Source organism: Propithecus coquereli, unplaced genomic scaffold (genome assembly GCF_000956105.1).
Source record: "Propithecus coquereli isolate 6110/MARCELLA unplaced genomic scaffold, Pcoq_1.0 Scaffold7, whole genome shotgun sequence".
Taxonomy (NCBI): Eukaryota; Metazoa; Chordata; class Mammalia; order Primates; family Indriidae; genus Propithecus; species Propithecus coquereli.
Genome location: NW_012153062.1, coordinates 22,635,698 through 22,660,179, shown reverse-complemented (window position 1 = coordinate 22,660,179; position 24,482 = coordinate 22,635,698). Strand labels below are relative to the sequence as shown.

The 24,482-nt window shown below is 40.7% G+C and overlaps 1 protein-coding gene across 1 annotated transcript in view; it reads left to right on the top strand.

The window, feature by feature from the left end:
• The first annotated feature begins 8,876 nt into the window (after positions 1–8,876).
• ST6GALNAC3 (ST6 (alpha-N-acetyl-neuraminyl-2,3-beta-galactosyl-1,3)-N-acetylgalactosaminide alpha-2,6-sialyltransferase 3) overlaps positions 8,877–24,482 on the top strand; it is a 572,873-nt gene continuing 557,267 nt past the window's right edge. The window contains exon 1 of the mRNA XM_012661066.1: positions 8,877–9,013. Coding sequence (XP_012516520.1) covers positions 8,996–9,013 — 18 coding nt within the window. The 5' untranslated portion in view covers positions 8,877–8,995. The remainder of the gene's footprint in view (positions 9,014–24,482) is intronic.

Sequence of the window (24,482 nt, the reverse complement as noted above, 5' to 3'; positions counted from 1 at the left end):
AGGTCTGTGTGACCGCTTCATATCATTAAAAAGTAGAGCAATTTTGCAAATAAAGGGCCCTGACATGTTAACTTTCCCTAGTTCCTTCTTGGGCTTAATAAGTGGATTTTTAGGTTTTCTGAAAAGAAGAAGAAAAAAAAAAGGAAGTGTAATTTAGAAGAAAAAAACCTATTTGGGGGATACGAGGACCTTGAATATTTAACAGCATATAAGTTACTCATAAACAATTTAATCACCATTCTCTGCATTATTAAATGTTTAGTAATTTTTTTCTGTATGTGATCAGGTAGTATAAACATTTAGTAATATTTTATGTATTCTCTGACCAAGAGAAAAGATAAGGGGTGTGTGTGTGTGTGTGTGTGTGTGTGTGTGTGTAGCAGAAGAAAATGGAAAGAAAATAAAATAAAGGATATATTTAGAGTCAATGAGTCAAGATATCATTTTAAAACATAGAGTGTTTTAATGCAATATGATGTCTAGGGCTAGAATATGATTTCCAGGAGAAATGACAAATATTATGAACCTCGAGTATGCTTATTTACAATTACTTATCATTATTATTTTGACAAACTCTGCCTACTAAAAAATTATTTGAGGCAGCTTATACTTATTCAACAAACACTACTGAATGCTTTTTAAATGCTTTGCCTAAATTTCTTGAGGTGGGGCACAGAGCACCACATCAGTCAAAATTCATAAGGAGCATGTACAATGTATGTGATTGCTAGTAAGGGACACATCTCTATGGGTTTCTTAAGTTTCTATTTTCTGAACAGAGGTACAGAATACTTTTGTACTGGCTTATCTTTTCAAAGACTTTTGTATATCTCCCAGCCTTGGAAGAGAGAGAGAGAGACAGACAGACAGACAGACAGACATAGTATTTCCCTTGGGAGCAATGGGCTGGGATGTTTATTGTCCATTATAAAAGATTTGAATTCCCTAAGTTCAGTTTTTTTCTTTTAAATACAACCTACAGTGGGTTGGTCTTCAAGTTACTTTGCAGGAACTGGGGCTTGGAAAACGGGTGCCAACGGCGATGCTCTGCCTACAAGTAATTGCTGTAATGAATAGTTCTATGACTAAGTAATAGATAGTCCTGTATCTCTGGCCCAGGGATCTTGTGGCTTTAGCCAACAGGCATAAAAATGTGTGGGCAATTTCTTAGTTTACATGTAAGAGTAAAATTTCAGACTCTTCACAAATCTTAGCAATTGCTTTTGAGTATTTGCACTTTATTCAGACAAATACTTGAGTTAAACTAGTATGTTCTCAAGGTAAAATATCCTCCAGGGTATTTAAATTTTTTGTTAAACTTAAACTGAAAAATTTCCCCAGGGGAAAATGAGTAAAGGATGTTATAAAAAAAGGAAGAGGTAAAATGGCATGATAAGTATATCAAAAATAGTAAAAAAGAAAAACAGGTCAAAGAAAAGAGTAGGACATAAACTTTTTTTTTTTTTTTTTTTTTTAGACAGAGTCTCGCTTTGTTGCCCGGGCTAGAGTGAGTGCCGTGGCGTCAGCCTAGCTCACAGCAACCTCAAACTCCTGGGCTCAAGCAATCCTTCTGTCTCAGCCTCCCGAGTAGCTGGGACTACAGGCATGTGCCACCATGCCCGGCTAATTTTTTCTATATATATATATTTTTAGTTGTCCAGATCATTTCTTTCTATTTTTTAGTAGAGACGGGGTCTCGCTCTTGCTCAGGCTGGTCTCGAACTCCTGACCTTGAGCGATCCACCCGCCTCGGCCTCCCAGAGTGCTAGGATTACAGGCGTGAGCCACCGCACCCGGCTGGACATAGACTTTTTAATATATTTAGACAGATGTAGATTTTTTTGGTTTTAATTTTAGGTACATCCAATGGTATGAACCTAATAGGTATACTTTTGTTGAAAATACAGACAGGCTAGTTTATAGGGAGAGAGTTAGTTGACTATTTTTCACTTAATTTTAAATGGCAAAATTTTATTATGACTTAAGAATGGAGACAGCTGTGAATAACTCATTTAAAATGTAAGCTGACAAAAGAAGAAAGAAAGAGACATTGTTCTAGTGTTCAAATCAGGCAGTGCTTGCGTTGAATACTGCTTGTCCACTTGGAAGGGAGAACTAATCTTATTTGGAACATGCCATTATTTAGCATGTAACATCTTACTATTTCTTAATTACAAAGGTGTCCATAAACACTGCAAGCTCAGTTATTTAAATGTTTGATGCTTTTGAAAATCTATATCTTTTCATCTACTAAACAGATTTATTTGTATGGTTATATTCATTTCATCTTAATGAAAATAAAGATTAAGTGGAACAAACTGAATAAAATCATAGTGTAAGTCAGTGAGTCATTTTTAACTAAAATAAATATCAAATAAATATAATGCACCATGACTGTTTAAAAATACTTATACGGTGATTTTTTAAAAAAAATCATGATGTAAATAAGGTAGCTTCCACTTAGAAGAAAAGCATCACTGATTTCTCAATCAACTGAGAACACCCACAGGGGAAATTACAGGCCATTCTTGTTAAATATGAACTGCAAAACCCATCTAAATCAAGTAATCACCCTGTTGATTAAAAAATAAAAAAGACAAAGATGATCTGATACATGCCTTATAGAGAAATATAAGATGATCTGAGAATATATGTGGTAGAGGAACTAATATTACATTCAAAATTTCTTGCTTAAAATCTTTTAGTGACATCTGGAATGGTAGAGTGATCTGATTTTTAATTTTATAACGTTATGGTGGCTAGCATCTTGTCACCTGGCATTCTTAGTTATCTCTTCAGAGTTGAATGAATCAAATCAAATTAATCAGCATTTACTGAGCATGAAAGACTCTGTATTTCCTTGCTGGGGGCACACAGAGGTGAAGGATGTAAAGAAAAAAAAAATAAGCCAGTAAGCTTACAATCTATTCAGGAAGTAAGGCTATAAATAAAAGGCCAAATAAAGATGAAGATAATCGGTCAAGTTAACACTAGAAGAAATGCCACCAGATAGGATGTGATTTGTTGCCAGAAAAATTTTGCAGACAGAAATTGTTGGAATTCAAGGAAGGGAAACAACACTAGGCTAGGGTGGTCTGAAAAGGCGTCAAGGAACAAATGGGATTTGAACCAGTCTTGAAGGATGGTGAAATCTAGCTAAACAGAAAATGCAAAGGTCAAGATAGAGGTTGGCAAACTATTGCCTGTGGACCAAATGGGGTCTGCAGATTGTTTTTGTATATCCAGAGAACCAAGAATGAATTGTACATTTTTAAATGGTTGGAAAAAATGATCAAAGAAGAATAATGCTTTATATCACTGAAAAGTATATGAAATTTATGTTTCAGTGTTCACAAATAAGGTTTTATTGAAACACAACCACTGCTGATTTGTTTATGTCCATGGACGCTTTCATACTGCAATGACAGAGTTGAGTAGTTGTGACAGAGATCAAAATGGCTCACAAAGCTTAATATTTACTATCTGTCCCTTTCCTGACAAAGTATGCCGAATCTTGGTGTAAGATAATAATGAGCAATAATGGTGGAAAGGAATGTTGGCAGGCCCATAAATATAACAAACTTTGGAGTCAAAGAGAGTCGGTTGATTTTAAATATAGGAAGAAATCAATTTGCAAATTGTCTCTGCTTCCTAAACACATCACCCAGGCTTGCAAATGTTTGTTAAATCAACAAATGAACAATAATTTTCAGATTCTTAAGCCCACTGTTGCTTTATACCCGTTGCTCTTGAAAACAATGAATGGCTTTTCTACAGGTGACATGCCCCTTTAGTCTCTCAGGTTGTCCAGCCCAACCTCACACAGCTGTTCTGTGAACAACCTGACACATTTTGGCATTGTTGGACACAATAGCAATACCTTGTGTTTTGGGACTTCTCTGAGAGTGTATTTAGGTGACTTCTTTTTGAACCTTTCTTCTTTGGATTTTATGATGTTGTTGTTCTCCTACCTTGCCTACAACAGCTCTGACATAGATACAAAAAGTGAGTTTGGGGGAAGATTCCAGGGAGGGGTTGGTATTGACACAAAGAATTAGCAAAAATTCTAGCTCCCTCCATTGGGTTTGTAAGGCCAGATCATTAGAGAAAAAATGATTCAGGCAAAACAAACTGCAGCAGGAGCCCAACTGTTAGATCCTCTCCTATGGGTGTTCCCATCAGGTCTACCATGGATGCATTTTAAATACCAACTTTCCACTCTAATATTCTAGGGCATCATGTAACCAGGCCTCTTTAAGAGAAGAAATCTAAGAGGATTGTAGAAAAACACACATGGGAAGAACCTCACAATAAAAAGAAAACAAACTCTGGGAAATGTGGTTAAGAAATATCAGACTCAATTAATAATGGAGCCTTCAATGGCTTTGGAGAAATCCAATACAAACTAAATTCAAACTACATGCCAGTGCTTCCAGCCATATTTTCTTTCAATTGATGATGGTTAGAAAAAAATCTTAGGGGGGAATTATTTAAGAAAAACAAGTCTGTTTCAAAGCTACATTCATCTAGGTAAAGAAAATTCGGTATACAATATTAATTTCTGATTTTTTCTTTTAATTAAAAGCAGATTTCTTATTTCTTTTTCTTTATTGGTTCATTTGAAAAAAAAATTTTTGAGAAAAGATGGGAACTTCCAATAGGAAGGGAAGAGTTGAGATGCAGTTAAAGGAGAATGCTACCAACTGGGAAAAATATGATAATATTTTAAAAATGCAATTTTAAATCATGCATGACTTGTGTTGGAGTTCATCCCAGATAAGTATCAGTATAGTCTGGGATAATGACAAATTCTGGATTAGAGCTGTGTAAAGGTTTGAAACAGCAGTAAGCTCAAGTCTTGGGAATGCAAACTGGATGACATTTTGGAATGATCTACTATCCAAAATGAGGGAAATGAAGCTTAACCCCATATGTCGATATATTCTCATAAATATCCACCCAGAAGGGCACAACCACAGATGCATTTAGACACAGATATAGATACAGACACACACATGGACATGGACAGATAGACACCTGCTTTAGGATTTGAGAAAGTTCCTAGGTCAAAATTGTAATAGTGCAATGGTTTCTAGAAAAAAGAAAAACCATTTCCTATTCTAGCTCAGAATGTAAAAAAATGACTTTCCCATAACATTTTCTAATGGATCTTCCAGTCACACTCTCCTATGGAAGTATAATTTATGTAGTGGATGACAAGTAGAGTTTTATGATATCTGGAATTGATTTAAAATCTTTAGATTGGAAAAACCGGGATCCAATTAAAACCTTAATAAATGACTCTGTGTTGCATATAAATACATTAAATTAATGTGTGTGCAGGATGAAATTGGAAAAGTTATGAGAGTCTGCATGTTAATTCTATTTCTATCAGGGAACTAACTGTATGTTACAACTCTGAGAATTACTTGGTGAAGTGGCTGTTTACAATGCAGCAAAACTGAATTTAAATAGCAAATTTTAGCCCATGACTTGTCATAACTCATGAAGTCTCAGCCTTAAGGCATGTTGAGATCTCACTGGTGAAAGGGCATGAAGAAAGGGAAGATGGACCAATTGGAGCCTAAGGAGGCTGATGTAGTGATACTGTCAGTCCCTAAGGATCTCAGCTTGAAGGGAATCAAGGGCTGGCAGGCTACTATGCGGCAGGCTCCAGGCAGTAGGTGAGATATGGCAGTGAGAGTCTGATGGAAGGCCATTCTCATGAGCATGGTAACTGCTTGATTGTATGGGAAACCCAGATGGGATGTGCAGTGTCTTTGTTAAAATATGACCCAGGGGCTGGGGGTTGAAAAACATAGAGTGACTGTAACTATGTGTACACTTGGATAGATTGAGTATATCTATTCTCCACATACTTAAACACTTACCCTAGGTTTTGTATCCTAGTGTGTATCCTAGGGAGGATGAATACTTACCTTAGGTTTTCCTGTGACCACACTAAGACAACAGACTAAATCTGGAGGATGCCAAATGACAGACATTGGGCTCCTAACATAATGGGCACCTGAGTGTAGCAGTTTGGATGGAACATTCAAAAGTCCCTGGGTTCAAACCCCTGATCCTCCATTTGCCGGCTAGGGATGATAACATCCAAATGGATGTTGTGACTATCAAATGGGCTATTTAATTGTAGGATGCCTCCATTTTGTTATTACTAGTTTTGGAAACAGAAGCTCTTGGCTTTAAGTCACATAATTTTAGAGTTGGAAAATTATGCTACACCTATGGGCTACACTAAGCTATTCTTGTAGTTTGGCCAGTTTTAAACAAAAAAAAAATCCCGGCCAAAGGATCCTACCTTCCCACCCGCCATAAATCTGGCTGTACCTTCATTTCTTGGTAGGTTCAGAACCTGTTTTTATTTCCATCCAAAAGCTTTACTTCAGATGTTAGGAGTTGTCCATCTAAAACAGGGATTGTTTATATAGTTTTATAAAATTTCAGGTCCAGATTTATTCTAGAGTTTGTTGAGTTTGTTTTTAGATTGCTATAAATGTGCCTCTATTCCTAGCTGTATTTAGATGTAACTTGTGGGTGCTAATAAAATAAACATTTTGGGAAGAACGGTAGGAATTTTAATTGAGAAACCCAAGTAGATTGAGGGAGTTAGTAAGGCCCCTATCATGGCGTACTCAAGACACAAGATGCTAAATGGTTGCTCCATCAGTGTTCATCTTCTGAGACATTCAAGGTCAATGGCAGTCATTCAATTCCTCTTCTCCCACAAACTACTTTTAGTGGAAATTTTTATTCTTTACATGAAGAGCTACCGCTTTAAAAGATGCTTATAGTGCCAGCAATTGAGGGAAGTGCATTTAACAAACATTAGTTTAACTCTCATGAGGATAGATACCATTATGTAAGGTAAGGACCGAAAAAAGGTCAAGAAACTTGATCAAGGTTACCCAGCAGGGAAGTGCTCAGCAGGGCTGTTCACTAGAGTCTGCTATGTTACTTCCCAGATGTACAGACTTCCTGGAGGGAGAATGATGTGCTCTACCCATCCTAGCCCCTTCCCCCTGCTGCCCTGCCAGGCCCAGTCCCTCCTTCCTGGGAGCTTTGTCTCCACTTTGTTTAAGGTCCTTACCATGTTATATTATCATGTATCTCTTATCTTTCCCACTTAACTGTGAACCTGTGATTATATTAGATGTCCTGAAAATCATTCTCTAATCCCTGACAAGTTCCGTAGTATCTCAATGTATTTCCTTCAGTTAGTGGTAGCTCCATAAAAATTTGTTGAATTAATAAAGGAATTAATGAATGAAATACTGGGTTTTCCTGGTCCACTAGAGAACACGAGCTAGAGCAGCAGTTTAAAGTACACGGTCCTGATCAAGGCGTTCTTACTGACAATACTGGGTCTCCAGGGAGAGGAGGGAGGGGCTGGAGGAAGAAGTGGGAGAGCAGGACGTGTGTGGTCCCGTGTGTGGTCCCTCTGGGAGTCTGAAGAGAGGCTCTTCCCTGGGGAGCAGGCAGTTTAAGTTTCAGCCTCCACAATCTCCTTCCTGTGGTTCTTCCTGCTCTCTAAGGATTTTGAATGTTCTCATCAAGAAGATACCAAATTCCTTGAAAGCCTGGTTTCTGCCTTGTGGTTTGTAAGCCAGTCTGATGACACCACAGCCACCACCAGGCAACAGTGCTTTTCCTGACTACATGTAGGCAAACTAGACAGGGCTTCCTGCAAGTGAAACTTCTTTTGGGTAAATATTTTGGAGCTGCTTTCAAGATTTTTTTCTGACAGAACAACTGGTAAAAATCTGTGTATATACACAGAATGCTCTCTCTCTCCTTTCTTCTGCTATGCCTGTGATGTTACTTTCCTTGCAGAAAATAACTCTGCTTTTCTTAGCCGGCTCTTGCTTGGGATTCGGGCTTCCCTTGTTGATTTTCACTCCAAGAGGGCCTGCTGAGGAAGGATGAAGAGGACCCCAAACATCTTCTCCAAGGCCTCCTGCCTCTTAGGCCGAGCTGCTGTGTCACCCTTTGTTTTAGCCTCAGAGAGAGAGACTTCAGGTTTGATGGTTGAAAAGTGATCTCTCTGGATTTCTGACCTTAATAAGAAAGCTTAGATCTAACCTTGTTAAGGTTGCAACAACGTTCTTTCAAATTTCAAGCTTGTAGCAGAGAAGAGCAAAGTCCTGTGCATGTACACACATATACACTCACTTTATATACGTATACTGTACAATCAATATGTACATACACAATACAATAATACACATATATATTTGGTGTCTGTATACTGTATATTTGTGTATATACACTTTCATAAACAAGCTCGTATCGGGAAAGGGCAATACCATATATACACACACACATAATATACCATACACAGCGTAAGGTTCATTGTGCTCCTTTATCAGTGGCAAAGTACTACTTTCAGGCAAGCCCATCACACAATGTTTAAGCAGAGTAAAGGCTCTACCCTTAGATAGTCCAGGGAGCTCTTCGTTGCTACTTTTGAAGAATCCTTTGATGTGCCCAAAGTCTGTGGAGGGGCGATGCCAAACCCATTGAACTTTTTAAGAAGTGTGAAATGTCTGCAAGAAGTTCCCTGATGTGTGAGAGGAGCCCAAACCGAGAAGAAAAGGCCGCTCTCTCTCCCCAGCGGGACCCAGATCCCCGCCTGATGCTGAGCGGACTTTGCATACGTTGCACACAAAACGTTTGCAGAAAAAAGAAAAGAAGTAGCAGGCTCCGAGGGGTCGCCGCCGCCGGCGCCCGGACGGCACGTGACCCGGGGGCGGGGCCGCGCGGGCCTCGAGCCAGTGGACTGGGCCGGGGGCGGGGCCGCGGCTCGGGGGCGGGGCCTGTGGCCGCGCAGCTCGCGCCGCGGTCCCCCGATTTGGATCTGCGGGAATGTGGGCTGGAGCGGTCCTGCAGCGGTACCAGCCTTCAGCCCGCCGCCGGGACTGCCCCTGACCCAGGCGCGCCCGCTGCTCGGTGGCAGGAGGGCCGGCGGAGCGCCATGGCCTGCATCCTGAAGGTAACGACTCGGATCTGTGGCTCGGACGCGTGGTTGGCCAGCCCCTTGCTGCTCAGAGGCACGGAGTCAGCCGCGGTCCCACCGCATCCTCATCTCAGTTGTCTTTTCCTGGCATTGATTTTCTTTTTGTTCCTGTGGCAAATGCATATGGAGGGAGATTCTGAAACATGCAGCCGGCACAGCTTCTTTCCCCCCCATCCCTGCCTGCTCGCGCCTGCATGGAAGGAGCTGCAGACTGCTGGTTCCAGGGGAGAGCAGGGCTGCGAGCCGAGTAATGGGGATGGCGGGGAGAGGAGGGGTGTTCCCGCGGTCCCGCGGCTCTGAGGAGCTTGAGGCCTTTCTGGGACCACGGGGAGGAGAGGAGTGGCTAGGCGTGCGTTGTTGGAGGTAGCGGGCGGAGCGCTTTGAATGGAGGGGAGAGTGAGCAGAGGGGGCTTCCACTGAGCATTTCATCATGTGAAGACAAACTTCTGAGTTTACAGGTAGTCCCTTAGCAATGAGTTTTCTGTGGGATCTGCTGGCTCTGTGTGCCATTAGCTCTACTTTGGAAAAGTTCACAGGAGGGAGCATTTATTAGTAGAGACCCTTGGACTGTCCTTATGCTCATAAATTTAAACAGATAAAAGGATTTTATACCCTATCAAAGTCTGCTCAGCCACCCCTTGTTGAGTTTTCTTTTTCTAAGTCTATATTCTTAGCCTGGACTGACCATCTTTTTGGGTTCACAGCACTGTGGCCTCAGGTGGGAGGATTTGGTGTGAGGGCCTCACTTGAGAAGAACTTTCCATCCCACTGGGAAAGGGAGCCCCCACCTGCATTGTTGTGCACTGCTGTTTCTTTCTGCAAGTACCTAACCTGACTGCATGGATCAAAAACGTTCACAGCATGAAGGTTTCCTGGGCCTTGTCTGGAGAATGCAAAAGCCTATTAGTTCCAAGTTTGGGGGAGCTGTGTGTGACAGCGGAAAAGAACAAACAGTAAACAATTTTTTTTGTTATGTTATTGTGAAATAGCATTTGTTTATCTGTAGGATGATTTGAAGTCATCTACCTCTGTTCTAGTTACCTGAATCATCTTCCAACATGCCTTGGTGTTAATGATGCAAATAAGAGACTAAACTAGTAGAATTTGTTTTCTTTTCTTTGAGTAAAGATCAGACATTTCCTGTGACCTTTCTGAACTTCTTCTTTTTGTTTTAGAATTTTCCAGGATATACCAAAGGGTAGCAAAATCATGAGGGAATAATACACTGATATTATAATATGGAATTTTAAACCTGGAGACTCTTGCCACAAGGACTGAAATATGAACATGAGTCATCTCTACTATTTATTGTGATATTTGCTGCAGGGGAAATCGAGGAGCCTGACATTTATTGTTGGCCATCTTTTTCCCTTTGGGCTTCTCCCCTGCCTCATCCTACACATTTCAAACATCTTTAATGCACATCCCAAGCTACACATGAGTCTGATCCAATCTTTGTCTTCTGGTCCTTCACACTGACCTCAGACATTGGGGCATATCCGAGTCTTCCTTATCTTTTTTCCACTGGAACTAATCTGGGATGCAGATAGGTATACTGCAAAGAGCAAAGGCTTTGGACTGAGAAAAGACATTATTCTGGATGCTAGCTCTGCTCATTGCTATCTATTGTGACTTTGGACAAGTTACTTAAATGTCTCTGAGTCTTAGTTTCCTCAATATCAGATCAAAGTAATGGTACCTACTCCATAAGGTTGCTGTGGGGATAAAATAAGATAGAGTATGAAAAATACTTTGTGGTTCAGGCATATAATATATGCTGTTTTTTTCCTGACATATAACTGTAGTTTAGTTAATCCTTACTACATTCTCAGTCTGTTTCATATAACTCTTTTTTTTTTTTTTGAGACAGAGTCTCACTCCGTTGCCTGGGCTAGAGTGCTGTGGCGTCAGCCTAGCTCACAGCAACCTCAAACCCTGGGCTCAAGGATTCCTTCTGGCTCAGCCTCCCAAGTAGCTGGGACTATAGGCATGTGCCACCATGCCCGGCTAATGTTTTCTAATATTTTTAGTTGTCCAGCTAATTTCCTTCTATTTTTTTTTTAGTAGCGACGGGGTCTCACTCTTGCTCAGGCTGGTCTCAAACTCCTGAGCTCAAACGATCCACTTGCCTCAGCCTCCCAGAGTGCTAGGATTACAGGCGTAAGCCACTGCACCCGGGCTCATATAACTCTTTTATTCTTTTTTTATTTTTTATAAAATATTTTTTATTCTTTTGGTACTACTAAAAAGACTAAAAAAAGTGAAAAGTAAGTAACAATGTTTTAAACCCACATTTTACAGATGAGGAAGCTGAGGCTCCTGAGTTTTAGAAATTTGCCCAGGGCCACACAGGGTTAAGGCGAGTGATCCTGGATTTAGACCAAGGTCTGCCAACCTTTCTTATACTCTAAAGCTGGTCCCTGTACTTTCCCAGGTGATAACTTTCTCAGATGTCCTAATACCATTCAGGTCTTACTACCTTTGAGCACCTTTGAGAAATCACTTATTTTCTGTAGTTATGGTCTAGATGGTCTGATGGAGCAGTGGAGACTACAGGTTTTAGTCCAGAGACCTGGGTTCCATTTAAGATTGGCCTCCTGCATATGATTTTAGGCAGTCACTACAACTTGGAGGCTCAGTTTTCCCAAGTTGTAGTATGCATGTAATAATTATAATAATTGCCTTCCAGGATTGTTGTGAGGGTAAAATGATGGACTTTTTTTTTTAAGTGAAACATTTTGTGCCATATGCTGGCCCTGGACTTGGTATTGACATTGTAGGAAAGGAACAATTTTCCTCTACCCCCTTAGCTTTTGTGCCTGGGCCTGATTAATTAAACTGACAAAAGACATAATTAACAAGAGAAAAGCATACAAATTTTATTTGATGTTACTGTTTTAACATGTACCCAGAGGGCTTTATAAATGATAAAAAGACCCAAAGAAAGGAATAGGCCTGAGAGCATTTTAATAAACAAGGATAAATTGTGAAAATGTGATAAGACAAAGAAAAAAAGGAGTTTGGGATAGGGGTGGTAAATTGTGGAATAGTGACTGGGAAGTATATGGGGGAAACTTATGGAAAATTGGAGTTTTCTTGGAAGTGGATTTATCTTGGTGTTGACCATTTGTCTTTTGTGGTAAGAATGTTCTCCTTCTGGTATAAGGAAGGCACTTTTCTCATGGGAAATGTTAGGCCCTGCTTTCGGATAGAAAGGTGGAGGTCAGAAAGCCTTCCTGTATCTGCTTTCTCTCAGTTGCCTTCAGCTCAAAATAATAAATATGCCAAAGTGGCATATTTTGGGGCGGCATGTTCTCATTTCTTTCACATCACAAGACGTCTAAAACATTGACTCCATTCTCAAGTGGCTTACAGCATAGCAAGGAAGAGAGAAAAGTAAAGGAATGCTTAGGTTACAATGTGAAGAATGAAATAACATAGGTCTGTGGAAGGCACACTGGAGGCATGGAGGGAGAGAGCGATGAACCCTACCGTCAGGTAGTCCAGACAGGCTTCCTACCGGTGATACTGAAGCTGGGTTTACAAGACTGAATAGGATTTACTGTGATGAAACTTGTATTTTAGAAAAATAACTTTTAAGGCAGCATCAATTTTGTTCTGTGGGCTGAGACTTTAATCTTCTTAACAGATTTTTGAAGTAGATTTCATTATCCATTTTTACATAAGAGAAAATTGAGATAGAGAGATGTCAATGTCTCAGTGTCATTATTGCCTATGCAATAGTGACCCTAGCTAAGAGGAGAAACCCATGCTGTGGGCAGCTAATGTCAGTCTTTTAGGGAATGTGGAACTGTCCCCTCAAGGCAGTGTACATGCCAAGGCCCCTTCTGCCAATGCATGGGGCTGGTTCTCATAACAGAATGATGACTGCCTCATAATAGTTTAATTATGGAATACACACTGCACATTGCATAGGCTTTGAAGCCAGAAATAGGTGGGTTTTAATTATGGCTCCACCACTTATTAATTGTAGAACCATAAGTAAGTTTCTTGATTTCACTGCCTCAGTTTCCAAAATGGGAATGATCATACATTCCTCAATGGGTTATTCTAGAGGTTAAATGAGATTATCTGTGTATTAATTGTACTTCAGAAAAAGAAAAACTTAAAAAAAAGAGAAAAAAAAAATCTTGGTAGATTCATTTCTTGCCATACTCCTGGTTAGGCAGCTCTCCTTGGTAGCTCTGCCATTGAATGGACAATGAACTCAAGGACCAGTCTCTTTCCATCAAGTGGCTGTGATGTCTCCCAGGCCCCAGCGCCCTCTGCTAGATTCTCTGCTTTCATCTGCTTCAGTGGAGAGAGAGTGCAGGGAAGTTCTGGTGTTTAAAAACTCTTTGAAATTTGATAGATAAAAAAGATATCTAACTTGGTTGTGTATAAAGCAATGAAGAACACTAAAAATAATGATAAATGTATGAATAAATATAAGATATTTTACTCTAAAAAAAAAGGTATCTACTTTAATTTGTATTTATTGGATTGTTAGTAAGTTAAACTTTTAAATTTGTATTAGCCATTTGTTTTTCTTCTTTTGTAAATTACAAACTTTAAAATTCTATGTACTAAAACCTGTTCATATTTTCTTTTATGATTTTCTACCTCTGGTCAGAAGGTACTGTTTGAGCATAGTGTCTTCTACACTTTTGATATTGAACAAATATTCGGTGAATTATATTCAATTGTGTATCCAGTACCGAAGTGGACACTGAGTGGACATGTGGGCACAAAATACTTGTGAGTCATTTCTGCCTCGGAGAAGATTATGGCTTTGCCAGGTTGATGAGACTTATGAACATGAAGCAGTTAGATGATAACACAATGGATGCCTGACTAAGCCACAATTACCTTCTCTCCAGTGACCTGTCCTCACATATTTAGCTTGATTGATGGGAAATTAGATGAATGGTGATATCAAGTTATGAACTCGGTATCTTCTCATTTACTCTTCCTCCTCTGCCCCAGACCTAGTCCTTCACCATATTGCATCAGCTCTATCTCAGGAAAATCTCTCTCCTTCCTCCTTCTGCCTGGTTCAGAGCAGAGAACCAGCCTCCCTTTCTTCAGGATTCTCACAGTCTTACCCACGTTCCCCATCACTTGCAGAGAATTTTGCTAAAATGCAGTGCTGATGAAGTGACTTGTAGGTTTAGATCCTTGTCTTGGCTTCCCAACCCCTGTGTAATAAACTAACTGTTTAGCTTGGCATTCAAGTTCCTTCAGAATCTGGCCCCTTTCCACATATCTGGCCTTGCAACCTACTACTCCTTCACTCATGGTTTAGACATTTATCTAAACGTGTCCCAAGTCTCTAGATGTGTCAACTCTCTTCACAGCTCTATGCTTTTGTAATATAGTATAGGAATTGAGAACTTGGGCTTTGATGCCAGACCAACTTGTTCCAGCAGTGAGATCTCTAAGCCTTAGTTTCCTTATCTGTGAAATGGGAGCAAAAATAGTGCCTACAAGGAATAAATGAGCTAATATTTCTATAGACTACAACCTGACATATAATAAGTTCTTGATAATTATGAGCTCTTAGTTGCTATTGTATATGTGTTTTTCTATGCGGGAAATTCCCTGTGCTATCACTTTTCCTCCACTGACGAAAGTTCTGCTCATTTTTTAACTCTTAGTTCAGTGTCACGTCTGTGGTCAAGCTGTCCCCTGCCTCAGAAGGCTTCCTCTGTGTTCCTGTGGTCTTAGTTCTTATCTATGTAGCAGCAGGTATTGCCCCGTACTGTCAATGAACTGTTTACATGCCCAACCCTTTTGTTTGACTATGAACTTGTAGGGGACAGGGACCTTCAATAGGTCAATCAGCCAGTGTTTACTGAGCATCTGTAGATGAATGCTGTTCTTGCCCTAAGTGGGAAGACAAATAATTAAACTAGTAATTTAAGGTATGCAAAGTACTTGGAAAGTTCTACCTCATGGTATAGGAATATATGAGTGGGGTTGTGATGGTTACCCAGCTGAGTCTGGAGGGCAGGTAAGGCCTGTTTGATTCAACTTGGCATACCTAAGGACTAACCTGGCTTTCAGTAAGTGCTCCTTAAATGTTTGTTGAATGTATAAACGGTGTTATTAATTTTTTTTTTTTTTTGAGTTGCCCGTTACAAACATGAGCCCAACTTGTCTTCTGTAAACAGCTGAATTCTTCATGGATGTAGAGTGGATTTTTCACTCAAATTTATAGCAAGCAGATTAGAGCTTATCAATTAGTCCTTTTCAGTGTGTTTCTTGTAGGTCCGTTATCACTCATCATATAAAATCTGGAGCCAATCTGAGATCTGGAGGGAGGAGGAAGAGAGAATTGAACTGAAAGGAAGAAAGAAGGGAAGTGTAGGGGTGGCTTAATTTTTGGCATGATCATTTTGGTTCCCTAGATTAACAGAAACAAACAAACAAAAAAAGCAAAAAACAAAATGAAAACCAAACACCCACAATCTAGCAATTATGTGGTTCTCAAACTATGTGGTCTCAAAGCATTTGAAAATAACATGGCTTTACTGAGACTGGAAAACCACAGGGACTCCACAGGTACACAGATGATAAATCTGAAACTGCAGGATAACCACAACCAGTAGACGAGACAAGTCACTTTATCTAATAAATCTGCTATGACATTCTTACTGCTGCCCAGGAAATGCTGAAGTCTCAGCAACCGCCTGGCCTCATTTTCAGTCTTACAGCGACTGAGCAGATACTTTTGCTGTGTAACATCAGTACACTTTAGGGAATGAGTGGCTCGTGCAAAGCAGTGCTGTTAGGAGGAATTGATAACAATAGCAGCAACAATAGTTGCCATTTATTGAACAGCCAGAGTCCTGCGCTAAGTAAACTTTTATTACAGATGAAGATACTGAAGTTCAAAAAAACCAAGTAACTTGTTCCAGCATCCCTGGTCAATAAGTGGTGAAGGTGGGGTTCGCCCTGGCATTGTGTGGGTGTGAAGGTGTCTTTCACCTTCAATGCCAATTAAGTAAATGTCTGTAGGGATTTTTTTTTTTTTTCCACCATCTTCTACCCCCAGCAGTCCTTAGTCTAGACAACTTCCTAACCTGGTGGCCTGATGGGGACCACTTTTAGCTGTGTTGTTTTTATGTGTTCCTTCCTCCTAGTTTCCTTTATGACAGGAACTAGACGGGCCACAGACACTGGGGAGATAAGAAAGCTTTAATTTTGTGTCTAACACTGAAAAGCCCTTAGACCCCGGGCAAGCCACGTGAACCCCCTGCCTTAGGAGCCGACATGTCCTTTTGGGGGTGGGAGGGAGGGAAAGGGGCGATGTAGAGTTGGATTTACCCTGAGGCCACACTTCAGGGCCATGCAAGGCTCTGGAAAGAGGCACTAGCATTTTGGTCTTTGTAATTTTATATTCATTTTCTTAAAGAGACCCACAAATTGTAAAACTTCAGGCTCCCCAACCTGGATCTGCCCCTGGGGTGGTGGTGGAGACCAAAAGAGAGAATGCTTGTGAATACGCTTTGCAGAGTGGCATGCGCCGTACACATAGGAAGTGGGAACAGCAAAACTATTATGAGCATTATTAATAATGATAACCAGAACTGAGGAAACCTGTCTTGGCGACTGGTGGGAGAAGCAAGGGGTTTAGATCTGAGGAAAATGGAGGAAGCTATTAAGCTTTCTAGTAGATGACTGAGCAGAGTTATGAAATCTCTCCAGGAGGAAAATTTCTGTTTGTGAGAATTTAACACACACTTGCGCCCGAGGGCTGGGAGTTGGATGGGTTCTTTTCTGTTTTCAGGCTTTAGGGAAAAGTGGAGGAGGGCATTTTTCAAATCGAAGGGAGTAGATTTACAAGTGCTACCTGGATCCCATTACCAAAAGCTGCAGTTAGCTCCTGGTTATTAAAAGGCTCATTATTCAGTTTATGGATTATCCAGACGCCGTTTGCCTCCAGCCGTTGTGATGTACACTTTTTATGCATTTTACTGCCAATTAGCACCTTCACCTGAGCAGGGAAAGAAAGAGGCTCTAAACCCCAAATTAGTTCATTTTTCTGCTTGTTAGCAGCTCTGTAAAGTTTGTCAGCAGGAAGGTGCTTATAGGAAATGGCTCAAATAAGGTGAAGGGATTATCTGTGCTTTCAAGATCACTGTCTCTTTTTCTCAGCTCAAGAATTGAGAGCAGGCTCTGGTTCCAATTCTAAACTGATTTAAAGTCACTAAGTCAGGGATCTTGGCTTAGGATATCAAGAGCCTTTAATAAACAGCAGCCTCAGGGTAGGTAACATTCTTTGAGAGACCCCTTGCCCCTCACCCCCTATCTCCAGGCCTCTCATTTCCTGTGGAGGGGTGGGGGCCCACAACATCTGGTACTTGGGAGAGTTGGGGAGAAGTTAACTCTTAAAGAGAATGCTTGCAGGCCAAGAAAAGAGTCTACTTGGGTGATTCTAGTGTTTTTGTAAAAAAAAAAAAATGTGTGTCTCTGTGCGTACATAGTAAATATAAATATACATTCACATTCATTTAATCCTACCTTACTACTTACTCAGATTTAAAAACTGTTGCATGTAAAATTCTTTTCTGGAAGGGATTTCCTTCTAATTTCAAAGGCTATTTTGTTTCTTAATGAATTTATTAGCTGTGCATTTACCAGACACAAAATAAAAACTTCTTTGGTCGGTTATGAAAACTGTATTTGTATCTTGCTCTGAGAAGATCATGATCACAAGGGACTTGGAAGTAAAATGTGTATGTCCTGGGTGGGAAATGAGGCCCGATCTGGGATTACAGTCTGATTGTGGGGTGCATCTTAGGTTTTGAGAACTGGAATGAGCAAACGACTGTTCTGAGTCAATGCTTCTCCTGGGGGCTGGTGGGACATGCACCTGTGGAGAGCGGGGCTGTGACTCCCGGTGTCCTTGTGTGCTGTGTGCTTGGTCCCAACAATGGGCTGGACTCTAAAGACAGGGAAGTGAAAGTCTCTCTTTGTGAAGGGTTTGCCTTATCGATCCGGAGGGAAGACACAGGGGCTGTTCTCTGGGACACGGTAAGAAGTAAGAAGACCATGGGATGCCAAGGTCAGAGCTTGACTGACTGACTCTGAGTCTGATTCCAGCTTTGTGATTAATATGAGTGAAACAATAATACCTTTATTTAGTGCTCTGTGGCAGTGCTGTCCAGTGGAGATACAATGCAGGCCACTTACACAATTGTACATTTTCTAAGAGCCGCATTAAAAAAACACATAGAATTTAATAATATATTTTATTTAACCTAATATATCCAAAATATTTTCAGTTTAACATGTAATCAATAAAAATTATTAATGAGATATTTATATTCTTATTTCATGAACAGTCCTCAAAATTTGGTGTATATTTTACCATTATAGCATCTCTCAATTGAGATGCTAACTTTTCATCAGAAATACTTCATCCGTATTTAGATTTTACTAATTTAAAGTAAAAAACTAGATTCACATATCCAAGTTGTTCCAGACATGCTTGGACATTTCCCAGTAGCTGAATGGAATGTTAGTTTTTAAATGTAAATTTATTAAAATTAAATTACATTGAAATGTGGTTCCTTGGTTATACCAGCCACATTTCAAGGCTCAATAGCCACATGTAGTTAGTGGCTACGGGACTACAGCATGCTCATTCAGGTATTTGTTCTCACCGTCAGAAGACACTGCTGAACTCAGAGGCAATGAAGGTGGCGTGAGGGGATGGGGAAAGACTGCCCACTAGGTCGGGATCAGACAGGCAGGACACACCTGTTGGTTAGACTCTTGGCAGCCAAAGGAAGGCAAATGGTGAGCAAGTAATGAGTGCCTGACCCAGAGAGAGATTTGAGCCTTTGATGAGCCCTTGAAATTTTATCTGAAAATGGGGTCCTAGGTTTCTCCATATCCTGAGCCTGATTTTCCCTCCAGATGTTGTGCAGCTGTTAATTTTCCCAAGGGAGTGCTGCTTTGTGGGATGTGTGAGTTGGCTCTTTGGTCTCAGCGTGGTAGTGTGAACTCCTGGGGCTTTGAGGTCAGAGATAGACTTTATACACTTTTATTTGAGTTGTTTCTTTGCTCCAGGAGGGCAGTACACATGTGGGAGCAATTTAGACGTCCAGAATAAACCATATATCTTCTTTTAAGTCAAGAGAGTAAGGTGATTGGAGTTCCTTTGTATAGTTTGCTTACTTTTTACTGCTTATTTGTGTGTATATAAATTCAACACTATGCTAATAGGATAGGCACATGTCTAGTGGTGCTTAGAGCAAATGAATTTGTAAACCTACAGTCCTGTTTTGCCTACATTTTCATGTTGTGTTCCTGCCCTGCTCCAACTGGTTTTCCTAGATCATAGAGTGTTAGCATTTTTCATGAGATAAACATTCCATCATAATAATGACAGTAGGTGCCATTTGCCGAATGCCTTCTCTGTGTCAGGCAGCCCACCAGGTAGTTTACAGATGTTTATTATCTCACAACAAACCTTCAGGATGAGCAGTTTTACTTTCATGAGACAGATGAGGAAACTCTGCCTTGACAACTTTACTGATGTGACAGTGTTGGACCAGAGTCAGCAAACTACAGCCTCTGGGCCAAACTTAGCCTGCTGCCTGCTTATACACAGCCCATGTGGAAGAATTTTGCTTTTTTAAATGGTTGGAAAAAAAATCAAGAGAAGAATAAGATTTCGTGATACGTGAAAATGACATGAAATTCAAATTTCGGTGTCCGTAAATAAAGTTTTTTTGGAACACAGCCATGCTCATTCATTTTCGAGTGCCTATGTCTGCTTTCATGCCACAAGGGCAGAGTTGAGAAGTTGAGATGGGGACTGTATGGCCTGTAAAGCCAAAAATATTTGCTATCTGTCTCTTTACAGATAAAGTTTGCCTCCTCCTGTGCTGGACTGTTAAGTTCTTTCAGTGGACTCTATGGACCAAGGCGAAGGGCAGTGCAATTCTCCCACATCTGGCCAGCACTAGCCCTGGTGCCTCACTTTGTAAATGTTGGGGATATTTACGGAGGACGGGGCCAAGCACTATATGTGGAAGAGGAGACTGAAGTGTGGGGAGGACAAGTAACTGCCCGAAGTCTCATAGTGGGGCTGGGGTGCAAACCCAAAGTCTGTGCTCCTAGCAGATTTGCTGCCCACAGCACTGCTCAACTTGAACTGCGTCAGGACCCTGGAAGGGCTTGTTACCCTAGAGATTAATAGGCCCCACCCCAAAGATTCTGATTCTGTCAGTCTAGGGTAGAGCCCAAGAATTTGCATTTCTAACAAGCCTCCAGGTCAGGCGGATGATGCCCTTCTGCAGACTACACTTTGAGTAGTCCTACCATGGGACATCCAGCTCAATAAATAGCTGTTGAGTTATGGAAGCTGCAGGGCATGAATTTGAACCCACGCATTCCCCAGAAGAAACTGATTAGAAATTTAAGCCAATTTAGAAATTTAAGTCGAGTGCATTCCAATGAACTTTTTAGGCATTGTAATCATTTGATTTCTGGTTCCATTGTTCTTCTGATACTCCAAGCTTTCCGATGCTGTGGGGCTCAGGCCATCATGTATGTTGATGAGCTCGTGCACAAGCAAGAGGCTGGGATTGAAATTAACTGCTCGCTGGTGGCATCACTCATGCATTTCTGGAAAATCAGTTTTTGATTTTGGTGGCTGCTGATTGCACGTCAAATCCTTCTGTGCTCTGTGTACCCCCGTTTCTCTGCTGGCTGACAGGGAGAATTGGGGTGCAGCAAACAGCTTCCATAGTCAGGTTATGCTGGCTTTGGTCACAAAAGTTAATGCATTAGTGCTAGAGTTCACTATCTTAATTATTGGCTTAGTCAGTCTCATATTTAAAAAGTCATTATTTAAGGATTAGGAATTGGAAGAATGGAGAGGATTGAAAGATGATAGCTTTTTTTTTTCATGTTGATGATTCATTGTCTTGTTTGGGATTTTCATAGGTAACAAGAGAAGATTAAATCTTCTCTCATAGGCTCATGTTGGTGTAAAGAAGGAAATCGCTCTGTAACGTTTTCCCGTTTGCTTTCTCCTGGCTGTGTATTTCTATGCCTTTGTCTATTGTGCAGCCCATTTTTCTGATTTCCCCTTCATCACTGGCCTTCGTGCCCCTTCCCAATATGGGTGTTGTAGGGATCATTAGTTAATATGTCTAAAGAACCATAATCTTAGCCCTAGAGCAGGGAAGCTTGTAGAACCCTTGTTACCAAGTAGATAAAGCCCTCTTGCAGAGTCCCAGGATGTAAGCCATTCCATTAGGAGGTCTTCTCTGGGAAATGTGAATCATTTCTATGCCTGGCATAAAATCATTGGCCTGGCATTCATGACAGCCTAGGGATGTCATCCCTCACACCTTTGTCATGGCCGGGAGGCTGACTTTACTACTACTTGTGTTTGCTCTTTTATTGCTGACCTTGTCAACCCTGTTGTTTTTCCTTTCTCCCTATTTCTAGGAGAAAATTCATTCCCCGGAGGCAGCAAGTACCTGAACCATTGCCATTTATGTGTGCTGCCTTATTTATTTTTCCTTTCATTCTTTCAGCTGTGAGTAAGAGAACCTCTCTCTCCTACCCTGGTTTATGTTGCCTAATTATTTGTTCCTTGGCTGGTTTGATGTTTATTTGATTCCACCATGCTGTTTAACCATAGCAGCCTGGTTGATGGCTTGATCTGAGCCAAGATTCCTGCATGTGACTTCTAACTTGCTGATAAATTAAGGTTTGTTTTCCTCTTACCTATCTTTGACCCATGGTATTAAAACTTTATTTAAAGAAAGGACGTCCAAACCATATACCAATCTAGATTTCTATATTAGAACTATTGAAATACACTGTACATTCTTCCAGATTTACATAGGTTAAAGGGATCTGTGTTTGACCTTTTCCCCATTTTTCTTCAGCAAATGCAGACATATGAAGAGGAAGTTTGTTTATCAAGCACTCATAGAGAATCCAAGTACTATGGGTGAGAGGAGGGGTAGAGAGAATGAAGACGAAAGAGAAGCTGAAGCTTTAATTCCTTTCTAAGGGATTTTAAATTGTAACAATAGCTTACATTTACTGAGTGCTTACATGTACTACATTGGAACTTTATATTTGCGCATTATCTCATTTAATCCTTACAAGCTCATGAGGTATGGACTATTATAAATTCCCATCTAGATGAGGAAATTGAGGCTTAGAGAAGCTAAGTCATCTCCCCAAGGCCGTACTACTACTAAAAGAGAGGATAAGCTTTGAATCCAGGAATTTGACTGAAGTAAGATATATTTCATAGACCATATTACTAAGGTCATATATGTACAAACCTATTTGTAACTTGCCTACAATAATAATCATAACCTTATTGATAAAATAACATCAGAAAACTTTTTCTGCGCACTTACTGTGTGGTAGGTACTATATTTGAGCCATACACATGATTTCTTTTATGTTGTTCAACAGTTCCCTTAGAAAACTACTATTATTATCATATCTGTTTTATCTGAGCAAACTGAGGCTTAGAAAAAACTCAAGGTCTTTGCCCAAGGTCCTGTGGCTAGTGAGTAGAAAACCTGTGGGGCCATATTATTTTTATATTTGTTATTATTAATAGCTAACAGTTACTAGTGTCAGGTGTGGGGACCAGATGTCAGGTCCGTGTTCCCTGGTTCTTGGTTCCAGTACTGAAAAATGGTCACTGGTACCGAGTCAATGGAACAAATGAGCAGACCAAGCAGATGCAAGCAGGCAAAGTGCCAAAGTTTATTAAACCGTAGGACATTCCGGAGAAAGAATGGGTCAATCCCCGCGAGTGGAGGAGACCCGGAGTTTAACAAGATTTTTCCTTTTATGCTGATTCTTTGATTTTATATTAAGTGTGTGGTGGAATATTCATGGTTTTTCTTGGAAAGGGGTGGAGAATTCCTAGAACTGGGAACCTTCCCCATTTTTAACCTTGGAAGGCAATTTCCGGGGGTTGCCATCGTATTTTTAAACTGTCATGGCACTGGTGGGTGTGATTTTTGCTATGTTAAGGAGGGTAGGTCACTTGAGGATACTGTCACCTTACCTGCATGCATGCTCCAGAGACCCTCATTTGTGGTCTTCATCATATCTCTACTTTGTGGCCTTTCTACCTCTTTCTAGTTGGTCAGTCCTTGGAGACCCCCATCGTAGACCAAATATCTGGTCAGTCTTTGGGGACCCCTTGACACATCATCTATTCCCTCTTGGAAGCCCCTCGTCTGGTCAATTTGTTCTTTCTAGTAGACAAAGCATCTCCTAACACCATCTATTTCTCAACAGACACTCCCCCTCCCTCCAGGACAAAGCATCTGTTCCCCTTCCTCCTTGTCTCAACCTGACGCTAGTACAGTAAGGGCTAGGCACATAACCCTTACCGTAGCACTTTATATTTATTAATTCATGTAATCCTCATTTTACAGGTGAGGAAACTGAGGCAGAGTGGTTAAGATTAAGGCCACAAAACTATTCTGTGGAGTCTATATGTGTAACAAATATGCATATGGTCACAAACTGGTTTTTTGCCACTTTGGTGGTCTACCTCCTAGTGCAGAGAATCCCTGGTACTATTGAAATCCATTCTCGTGTCAAATCAACCTACTTCAAAGGAGCTTGTGAAAATAAAAAAGATGATTTGAATTTTGACTTGAGATAAACTGAATTTAAGAAATCCTTTGAGGCTTTGAACAAAATATCTTTGAAGAATTTCAAATCAGGTCACAGTTAGGAAGACCCACGTGGGTCAAGTCAGACCTGGTGGAATTAATTTCCTTATGGGGCGGTATTTGAGCGTGAGCCCATCATTCTGCCTGGGTGGAGAATGCCAGGCAGTTTTCCCTTTTTTTTTAATATTATTTATTTTTTTTAATTTCAGAATATTATAGGGGTACAAACATCTTGGTTACATATAATGCCTTTGCCTCGCCAAGTGAGAGCTACAAGCGTGCCCTTTCCCCATACAGTGCGCTCAGCACCCATTACTTGTGAGTTTACCCACCCCCTCTACCCCCCTCCCACCCATCTGGCACCCGATGAATGTTACTTCCATGTGAGCACCTTGATGTTGATCAGTTAGTACCAATTTGATGGCGAGTACATGTGGTGCTTGTTTGTCCATTCTTGGGATACCTCACTTCAAAGGATGGGCTCCAGCTCTATCCAGGATAATGTAAGAGGTGCTAGTTCAGCATTGTTTTTTGTGATTGAGTAGCATTCCGTGGTATGCATATACCACATTTTATTAATCCACTTGTTGACTTGTTAGTGTACATGTGGGTGGTCTGGAAGGTGCTTTGCTTATAGAGTAGCGGGTGGGAGTTTAGGGGCCCATGTGGCGTTACCAAGTGTGAGCCTGCCACTGTGGTCATCAACACCTTTTGCTTTCCTGTCGCCTCTTTTTTTTTTTTTTGAGGTTCATTTT